The sequence below is a fragment of the Podarcis melisellensis genome (assembly GCF_964234715.1).
Source record: "Podarcis melisellensis genome assembly, chromosome: 10".
In the NCBI taxonomy this organism is placed as follows: Eukaryota; Metazoa; Chordata; class Lepidosauria; order Squamata; family Lacertidae; genus Podarcis; species Podarcis melisellensis.
In genome coordinates, this window is record NC_138542.1 from 2825868 (window position 1) to 2836354 (window position 10487).

A 10487-nucleotide genomic window follows, 5' to 3' on the forward strand; every position below is an offset into this window, starting at 1 on the left:
TCATGGAACCCAAGAAAGTAAAATCTCTCACTGACTCCATTTCTTCCCCTTCTATTTGCCAGGAGGTGATGGGACCAATGGCCAGATCTTAGTTTTTTTGATGTTGAGCTTCAGACCACATTTTGCGCTCTCCTCTGTTACCCTCATTAAGAGGTTCTTTAATTTCTCCTCACTTTCTGCCATCAAAGTTGTGTCATCTGCATATCTGAGGTTGTTGATATTTCTTCCGGCAATCTTAATTCCGGCTTGGGATTCATCCAGTCCAGCCTTTTGCATGATGAATTCTGCATACAGTGGAAACTAAGTTTAAGAACCTAATTTGTTCTGGAGGTCCGTTCTTAACCTGAAACTGTTCTTAACCTGAGGTACCACTTTAGCTAATGGGGCCTCCCGCTGCTGCCACACGATTTCTGTTCTCATCCTGGAGCAAATTTCTTAACCTGAGGTACTATTTCTGGGTTAGTGGAGTTTGTAACCTGAAGCATCTGTAACCCGAGGTACCACTGTATAAGTTAAATAAGTAGGGAGACAATATACAGCCTTGTTGTACTCCTTTCCCAATTTTGACCCAATCAGTTGTTCCATATCCAGTTCTAACTGTAGCTTCTTGTCCCACATAGAGATTTCTCAGGAGACAGATGAGGTGATCAGGCACTCCCATTTCTTTAAGAACTTGCCATAGTTTTCTGTGGTTGACACAGTCAAATGCTTTTGCGTAGTCAATGAAGCAGAAGGAAATGTTTTTCTGGAACTCTCTAGCTTTCTCCATAATCCAGCGCATGTTTGCCATTTGGTCTCTGGTTCCTCTGCCCCTTTGAAATCCAGCTTGCACTTCTGGGAGTTCTCGGTCCACATACTGCTTGAGCCTGCCTTGTAGAATTTTAAGCATAACCTTGCTAGTGTGTGAAGTGAGTGCAATTGTGTGGTAGCAACCTTCAAATATCTGAATGGCTGTCACATGGAGGAGGGAGTATACTTGTTTTCTCCTGCTCTGGAGGGTAGGACTCGAGGCAATGGCTTCAAGTTACAAAAAGGAGATTTGGAAAAACTTTCTCACGGTAAGAGCTGTTCAACAGTGGAATGGTCTCCCTTGGGTGGTGGTGGTGGACTCTCCTTCCTTGGAGATTTTTAAACAGAGGTTGGGTGGCCATCTGTCATGGATGCTTTAGCCACGATTTCTGCATTGTAGGGGGTTGGATTAGATGACCCTTGGTGTCCCTTCCACTTCTACAATTCTAATATTCTATTATTCTATGAATCCTCAGATGTAAGTCCTACTGAAGTCCACGGAGGACATTTTTAGGGGAAGAAAATGCTACAGAGTAAACCCTACACAGACAGATGCCAAGAACAACTCCCAGGTAAGTGTGTGTAGGATCACAGCTCTTTTGTGCCTTATTTTTCTCATCTACTCAAGTTCTCTTTATACTTTACCACAAAAGTATTTCAAGGCCCAGGAACTTCTATTAACATTTATTTATAACAAATTCCTTGTAACTATTAATATTTCAGGGTTTACGCTTAGAGATGTAGCTGCATGAAGTAAGATCAGGCATTCCATCAGAGGTCAGCTCTGGAAGATGCAGCTGTATGTTTTGGTGCAAGTGCTCTAATCCGATCCACAAAGTCCGTTTTTTCAATGCATGCTCTGCACACTTCTCCCCAGCTGTCCAGGATCTTCCTCAGCTCAGCCACTTTCATCTTAGAGAGATCTACCGCTGTTAAATCCAGTTCCATTTCTGTAAAAACAAACAAGCTCTATTAATTTTATTTGTGGTATTATAGACAAGGAGCTCATGATCCCATGAGAATATTCAAGGAGAATATTGCTTTTCCAGCTAGCCTGCTCATGCTTCAAGGCGCCTCCAGCAGGCAGACAGATGCCCATGGAACCTCACTAGGAAGGAAGGTGGGCTGGAATCCCTCGCACTTGGTATACCCCCCCATGAATATTTGGTTACCAAACCTAATATCTTTCGACAGATCTATTATTTCCCCCACTCCTTTCTAAGCGCCATCCAAGATACAGATCACCACTGCATCTTTGCAGCAGTGAATTCCATGTGTTCCATTCTGGGCCCAATCCACGCGGGGCAGTTTGGCCCAGAAAATGAGGCGAGTCCCGTCCACATCTTATTTCCGCAGGGGTCAACGGGACAGATTCTCCCTTGAATCTTTGGGCCCCCATGGGAGGTTGAGGGGAGTCAGGCTTATGTAAGGCTTCCCCTTCAGAGTTAAGGGCCATTTTGCTCCACCAGCTTAACCCTCAGGTTCAGAGGCACCAGCTTGTGAGGGCAATTGTGCGTGACTTCAGGATGTCTGGAGGAGAGAAGCCAAAGTTGTTGGCCGTGTGGCTTCAATGGCCAGCGGTCCTCCTCTCCTGGGGCTGCCACCCGCGGGAGGCGGCTTCGACGCTCCTTCCCCTCTGCGGCAGGAGGAGGAGGAGTTGGCCATTGGAGCTGCTTTTGGACATTAGGGGGGACACTGCTACCCAAAAAATGTTAGGGGGAGGGCTCGGCCCCCAGGAGCTGGTGCCCCTGCTTAGCTTAGAGCCTTTACTGAGCGATCTGGGTTGCTGGTTGACAGGGCTGGAAAGGAATTTTTTCTCTCAACCCGATAGGCTCTTGGATGGGAGTTTTTCCACCATTCCCTCAGTAAAACACATGACCCTTTTTGTTGTTTTTTGTTAGGGGGAATAACGTTGTATGTATAGGGGTGGGAACGGCATTGGGCAAGATCAACAGTGAAGCCAGGTATCTGTAAGGGGCCTGAGGGGCAGATTTGCCTGGGCATGCCACAAGCTCAGGTTGGGTCTCTGCCTGGTGGGAATCCTCACCCGGCTGCCCAGGCAGACCTTGCCAGCTTGGCTTGCACCACAACAGGGTTCAGCACTGTGGTATGGTTGGTCCAAACCCAGCGGATCCCATTCCACCAGCAGTGGGTGAGTTGATGGCAAACCGATCCTGGCGCTACTGCCATGCTGACCTGCACCCTCCCTTCTGTAGCCCATAAAGAACTGGCCTGATTTCATCCCAACAGCTGGAGTCTTGTCAGCTCATTGGCTGCTCTTCTGCGAATGTGCCGGCCAGGACAATGATGGATGTTGTGTAAAGAAGCACTTTCTTTTATTAGTCCTCATTCTAACTGATAGAAATTATATTTTCAAAAATGTGAAGGATAAGTTATAACTTGATTCTTTGCTCCAGCAGCCCTGGGTACAACCTGAAATCTGCATAGTGACTAGGAGAGCCTGAACTAAAAGCCCAAGCAATTTTGTGCATGTTTAAACAAAAGTAAGTTCCACTGTATTTCATGGCATATGCTCCCAGGCACTGCTTTTCGTCTAGATGAAAAGGTGCTGGAACACACCTCCCTCAAAGACCACCCCAGAGCCCAAAGAGGATCTCTTTTGGCTGGAAAGGGGGTCTCCTCGCAAGCCTGCAGCTTGTTGAGGCTGCTCAGCTGAGGCCTGGGGAGCTTCCACGCCTCAGCTGAGCACCTTAATGAGCTTCCCCCTCTGGCTCAGAGCAGGGGGGGGGCTTGCTCAGCTGAGGTGGGGCTTTCCTGTGTGTCAGCTGTTAGCTGGGAGGTTGAAGAACCTCAGCAAAGCTCCGCTGAACATCCAGGTCACAAGGGGACCCATTCTGGAGCCCGTACAGGATGTCCTTGTGAGCCGGAGGTGCAAGGGGGCTTTGCTGAGGCTGGTCAGGTCTCTCCCCCCACTTCCAGGGCCCAGCTGAGAGGTGCTGAAACGCCATTCCAGCGCATTCTGGTTAAAAAAAGGCCCTGCTACCAGGTAAGTGTGCCTTGGATTGCAACCTGGCTGCCCTCTCTTCAGCCTACCACATTCTTGAAAAAACATAATTTCCCATGTTGAAAATAGCAATAGAAAAAGCCTCTCATTGCTGCCAATCACAGAGTCTAGGTTCTAATTTCCACGCCCCATTTGCAGAGCATGGCCAAGTGCGAATGAGTGAGTCCGTGCAGCACAAATCCCAGCTGCTTCTCTTCTTCCCAGATCCTGAAGATGCCCAGAGCTAAGCCATGGTTTGGTTTAGTGCCATGTCTGAACCTGGGCTCCTTTGTCTCCAATATGCCTATTTTGTTATGCCCTCCTCTGTTTTGCACAGGGATTTCATCATACCGTATTTGAGCTCACAGATTTGAATGTCAATTTTCTTCAGCTTCTCACAGATCTTTGGCACAGGTATGTGAGCACTCATTGGGCGGCTGACTTCACCAATTATCTTGGTTGCTGCATCACTTGTGGCTCCGATGTAGTAGCACTACAAGAATAGAAATCTTGTCAGTACCAGTGCAGAGTCAGGGCTCACTCATACTTCTGCTTGCCTCATGCCTAGAAAGCAGGGGTCCAAGTGGTTCTGCCTTTGCTCTGCTGCTTTCCGCTAGAAAACCTGCTCTTTAGCTCTAACTGGAACAACTGGAGCAAATCTTTGGGAAGCCTGATTGCAGTTTGCTCTGATTCTTCCTGCTTCCCTGGGGGAAAGTGGCTTCCCACTTCCTCCTCTCCCATGCATGCACTCTACCTTTAAAGCACATTTTGCTCCTCAAACGATTCTGGGCACTGTAGCTTGTTGCTGGAAACTATAGCTATGTGAGGGGAGAACTACAGTTTCCAGAATTCTTTGAGAAAAAGAATGTGCTTTGTGGGGGGGGGGGGAATAGAATCCCTGTGACCCACTTGTGTGGGGTGAATCACAAAGGAATCGGCCAGGTGCCTGGATTCAAAGCGTGGGACTAAACTAACTCTCTAGCAAGAGAGAGCCCCTAGTTGCAGAGTTTAAGCTCACAAAGTCAAGCAGGACAGTGAAGTATAGGAATGTAGACTGCCCAAACCTTTTATATATCCCTTTTAGTCCTCTTGCAAAGCACTCCCCTCTCTCTACCCCTCCTGCAATGAACAGACCACACACTCTTAAGCTTGAAATGCTTTACTTACAAAACATTCCAAAGGTCGGATTCACGCATTTATCCAAATAGCAGCAAGAAGAGCACAGGCAGAATACTCATGAGTAGAAAATACAGAAAGATAGGTTGGAGCTTGCCCTGACATGTCTTCCTTGGTTGGTTACATGGCATGGAGAGAGAGGGAACAGGGAGAGAAAGCTCCACTTCCTCCCTCATTGGAAAAGGGGGGGGGTGACTTGGCAGAGTCTAGGAATCTAATGTGCAGTCTTACCCTTCATGCATTAACTGGCACTCATGCATAGTTATGTTTGACTGCAAAGTCCCAGGCTGTGAATGTGCTTTTACAGTAAAGTGTGTACACAGCCTAAGCACTGGAAACATTCCTAAGGGGGAAAAGAGTACAAAATCATACCAAGCGGTTTTCTTTTCCTTTTGTGTTCATGCAGCTCCTGACTAATTCATTCTCAATAGAAGCCATGGAGAAATCAGAGTGCTTTTCTTTTAAAGAACTATAAAATCTTTTCAAAAAATCTTGACACACTGTATAAGAAAAAGGTAAAATATAAAATAACAGACACATCCAGAGTGCTTTGGTCAAAAAGATCAACAGAAAACAAAGTTGAAAATAAATTTTAAAATGACTAACTTCACACAGAATGGCTTGCCATTCCTGCAGCGCATGCACATCTGATCAGGAAATGGCCCCATGCTGAGATGCTTATTATTGTCTTCCAGTGACTCCACTTAGGCACCCTACTCATCACTGTGTCCCAGGGAAAGACCCTTGCCTTTCCCCTGAGGACAGCAGCCAGCAGGGGGCATTCCAGGGGGCATTCCAGGGGTCAGACAGAAGTGCTGGGCAGGGCTAGAGATGAGAAGGCCTGGAGGGGTGGGGAGGGGAAAAACAGGGGGGCACATTTGCCCATATTTTTTGGAAATAATTGGGGGGAAATGGAAAAATTGGTGTAAGGGTGGGACTGGGTATTCTCCTCATTCCCCTCACCCCGGCCAGGCCTTTGCCTCCGTTGTGAAGCCACAGACAAAAGGAGGTGGAACGAAAGATCACAGAATCCGAGTTGGAAGGGACCTTGAGGGTCATCTAGTCCTACCCCCTGCAATACCATGGACCTCAAACCCACAACTGAGATTAAGAGTCTCAGGCTCTGCCAGCTGAACTATCCCAGGCCTTTTTTTAACATAAATTTAAATAATAATCTTTCTTCAGTAGATGATGTTGCAACCACACAAAAGTCTGATGCTTCAACCCCCACCCCTCACAGATCTCTTCATTAGGGCAAGCAAGAGGGCACACACTAAGGAATCCAGGTGCACACAATTTGCACAGGGGGGAGTGTGCATTCCTGGCCCCCATGCAAGCTGGCAGAGTGTGTGTAAGCCCGTGCTGCCCCCTTTTCCAGCCACTTCCAGGTTGTAGCGATGTGCACAACCATGTGTGCATTGAACAAGCATAAAACGGTTGTTGCCATACCCTCCAAGTGTCCCTATTTTCCATCCCAGCTTCTGATTTGATCCTGGAATGTCCCCATTTCTCCCACCAGTGCTGCCACTGCCAATGGATGAGCGAGTGCTAGTCCTGAGCGACTGGGTGGCAGCAGTGGTGACTGCAAGCCAGCATCCCATGGCCTCTCCATGGCCAGTGCTGCCAGTTTCCTCACTTGGGCAACTCATAGCGGCTGCTGGAGGCAGGAGAGGAGCCCAGCCTGGCATGATGCTCTGAGAGGCAGGCCAAGGGCAGGGTTGCCCTGGGAGGGAAGAAAGGGGCAGAAGAGCAGTCTTGCTTTAAACAAAAAATGCTTTGTGCGTCCACGGCTAATCTTGCCCCTTTCTAAATTTATTTTTTGGGTGTTTTTCTGTTTGTAAATCTTCTGAAGAATAAAATAAAATCGGGACTAAGGGGTTTTCTCAGGACAGTGGAGGGTATGTGTACTGTCCCCATAGCGGTGTTGGCACTCACAGAGGCATAGGAAGCAGGCGCGGGGCACCCCGGGTGTCATCCTGAAGGGGGTGACATTTGGCATGCACCCCCCGCCCACAACTCCGCCGAGCCCAGCGAGCAGCAAAGTGGCTGCTGCAGCTCTCCCCCTTCCCCTCGCTTGCTGTAGGCTTGGGAGTCGCGGGGCGGGCAGCCCCCAGGGAGGATCGCGCAGCCCTACCGAGATCCACCCCAGGGAGGATCGCTGCGTCGAGATAGGTCCCGTGGGCAGATCGCCCCACCCCCGTGGATGGATCACCTGCCCCGGGTGCACAGTATGTGTGCCCCTCTGGGTGCCAGAGCACCCAGCTCCACCACTGGGCACTCACCCTTCTTCTGACAGGACATGCTTTGCAGAGGGCAAGAGAGAAATTGGGGGGGGGGGAGGGAGAAATGTCCCTATTTTCACCTGAGGAATGTTGGAGGGTTTGAGTTGCCAGTTTGACAATCCTCCCTTTGGCGCCTGGAGTTCCCTGCCCCTGTTGTAGGACAGCCCTGCTGTTACTGTGCAGGGCTGGCATTAAGGAGGGGGGGGGGGAAGTTGGTGACTCTTGGGCAGGATCTGGCCCCTACACTGACCCATCATGGCTACCAGAAAAAGCCAGAAAGTTGTCAGGAGGCAGAGGACTTAAAGGAGTCAGCGAACAGTGAAGAAAGCCCACAAGCAATCTTTATTGACTTATATTCATAGGCTGCTTTTCTGCCCCCAAAAGCCTTTCAAGTCACCTCCTCTATACAGGCAAATAAAAACAATGTGATTCTCTTGCTTATAGATGGACATCATTTTCGGAAGAGGGCTTGGATATGCACACTGAGCCTTATACACACAAGTGATCTTCTCTCTTATGTGAAAAATAAAAAAAAATATTTCTCGCTACTGCCAAAGAGGACATTTAATTCATTTTGTTTGTTTATTTATTTGACACAATTCATCTATCACTTGACTGGAATGAAACCTCAAAGCAGTTTACAATAAATATTAAGGTTATCAATAAAGATAGTAAAAAAATTAGAAACATTTTAAAATTATTAAAATCAACAGTAAATGAAGTTCACTTTCCCCATATTGTAGAAGAAACTACAAAAACGCAGTTAGAAATATCCAGTACTTAATTCTTCTGTCCAGTTCCTCTAGAGGTAGGTTCTTTTATTTGTTTCATAATTTCATAAAAGGTCAATCAGATGATTTGAAAACTACCGTATTTTTTGCTCTATAAGACTCACTTTTCCCTCCTAAAAAGTAAGGGGAAATGTGTGTGCGTCTTATGGAGCAAATGCAGGCTGCGCAGCTATTCCAGAAGCCAGAACAGCAAGAGGCATTGCTGCTTTCATTGCGCAGCGATCCCTCTTGTTGTTCTGGTTTCTGAGATTCAGCATATTTTTTTTCTTGTTTTCCTCCTCCAAAAACTAGGGGCGTGTTATGGTCTGGTGCGTCTTATGGAGCGAAAAATACGGTAAGTGGTTGCTGGCCTGTGCAGACAAGTTTGCTACCTATAGGGTAGCTTTATCACTAGCAGTGAGAAAGTTATGATCTATGTTTTATCATACCAAATAGTGTGGACGGCCACAGGCAACAGCTCTCGATCATGTAGTTGGCTTTCTCTGGTTCTTTAATGGGAAAGAATCGGTCCTTCTGTGTGAACCAGTGAGCCCCTTCCTGGGTCTAATTCCAGGACAGCAGAAACAGCTATCCCCACCCCACCCCGCAGTTGAGAAGGACCCTGATTCATGCTGCACCATGCACCCATCCAGCAGATTTGGACATTGTTAAAGGCCCAGGGAAAGTGTGCTCACTTAAGTTATGCTGTGGTGCTTTTACTTCACTGCAGATCATGGGTTCAAATCCTGAGGACCATCACACTGGGCTCTAGAGCATGTCATGAGTTTCTCTGATACTCCAATCCCTTCTGAGTGGACGTACGCTGATTCTGAAAACACACTTGCTAAAGGGGTGCTTTTAATCCCCTGCCCTTAGGTTGCCAATACGAATGAGGAGCTGGTGTTTCATCACCTGTTTCACAAGACCCTTATTTTGAACCATGATCCTATTCTGAAAGCTCAAAACATTCAAAACCTAGTTCCTTACATATAACTGAGTTCTCAGTGAGGGTGTGTTGTTATTTATTAGATTTGTATTCTGCCTTCCATGCAAAGATCTCAGGGCTACTCACAGCATAAAAATACAAAATAAAAACTCTAAATACATAATGAAAACATGAATGAAAACAAATCCATCTATCCCCTCCCTTATACAGTGGTACCTTGGGTTAAGTACTTAATTCATTCTGGAGGTCCATTTTTAACCTGAAACTGTTGTTAACCTGAAGCACCACTTTAGCTAATGGTGCCTCCTCCTGCCGCTGCGCCGCCGGAGAACGATTTCTGTTCTCATCCTGAAGCAAAGTTCTTAACCTGAAGCACTTTCAGGGTTAGCGGAGTCTGTAACCTGAGGTGTATGTAACCTGAAGTGTATGTAACCCGAGGTACCACTGTACATATACATATACTATTTGTAAACCTCTGAGGTTTACAATCAAGTGGTGTATACGTTTATGAAATAAAATGGGGCTTCTGCAGAGCATCAACATATAACCCAGTGATGGCCAAACTCGGCCCTCCAGCTGTTTTGGGACTACAATGCCCATCAGCTTACAGGACCAGTGGTCAGGGATGATGGGAGTTGTAGTCCCAAAACAGCTGGAGGGCTGAGTTTGTCCAAATCTTGTATTTTGACATGCAGATCTACTTAAAAGCTATCATTTAAAAAGCAGCAAAAAAGGGGGGAAATGGTCCAGCCCGAATGTAAATCGCACTGTTTGAGGGGGTCCCATCAACAGCAACATTGACAGCAGAGTTAGTACTGTGCCACAGCTGCAAGCTTAGCAAAACAAACGTTCCAATTTTGCACCATTTAGAAGAACTGCAACAAACACAAACAGGCATTTTTTATTTATTATTTTATTTAATAAACTGCCCTTCACTTGAGGATCACAGGGTGGCTTTACAACACAAAAGCACATACCATAACACAGCACACTGGCGGCTGAGTGGGAGCCCTTTAAACCTCAGACCAAACGGATGTGTGGTTGTGTGTCGCGTGTTTTCCTCTACGTGTGGCGTATCAAGTGGGCCTGTCCCATATTCCAATGAGAAATGCCACGTCCTGGGTTTCGTCCCGTATTCCGGGTCTCTTCTCCCTCTCTCTTTTCACGTGCGTGTGTGCGGAAGGTCTTGCCTTTAAGCTCCGGAGAGCCAAGCACAGGCTGATGTACAGATTCACGTGTATGTGCGTGCACACGTGCGCGTGCGGGACTGCCATGCGCTCCTCTCAGGTCCCTCCCCGCCCCCTATTTCGTGGGTCGTGACCCCGCAGCCTCCCCCCCCCCAGCCCCTCACCTTCGCACGGAGCTTCTGCGCCCCTCGCGGGGCTAGAGGCGGAGGCGAGGCCGAGGCCGAGCGCCACGGCGAGGAAGCAAGAGAGGCGCCCCGGCCGAGGCGGCCGCAACATGGCTGCGTCTGCGGCACCTGATCTCGCGAGAGTTCCGCCCGCCCACCGCGGAACGTC

General features: G+C 47.9%; 1 protein-coding gene across 2 annotated transcripts; it reads right to left on the bottom strand.

The window, feature by feature from the left end:
• Positions 1-1458: 1458 nt before the first annotated feature.
• Positions 1459-10467, bottom strand: CDNF (cerebral dopamine neurotrophic factor). Of its 2 annotated transcripts, none has more exons than XM_081927898.1 (4): positions 10319-10467; positions 5342-5469; positions 4145-4286; positions 1459-1739 (listed from the first exon to the last, which is right to left on the bottom strand). In XM_081927898.1, the coding sequence occupies exons 1-4, from the start codon at positions 10428-10430 to the stop codon at positions 1561-1563; spliced, it is 561 nt and encodes a 186-aa protein (XP_081784024.1). In that variant the 5' UTR covers positions 10431-10467; the 3' UTR covers positions 1459-1560. The 2 variants fall into 2 exon arrangements, with proteins under 2 accessions (XP_081784024.1, XP_081784025.1); XM_081927899.1 differs by lacking the exon at positions 10319-10467 and adding an exon at positions 8471-8594.
• Between the last annotated feature and the right edge of the window lie 20 nt (positions 10468-10487).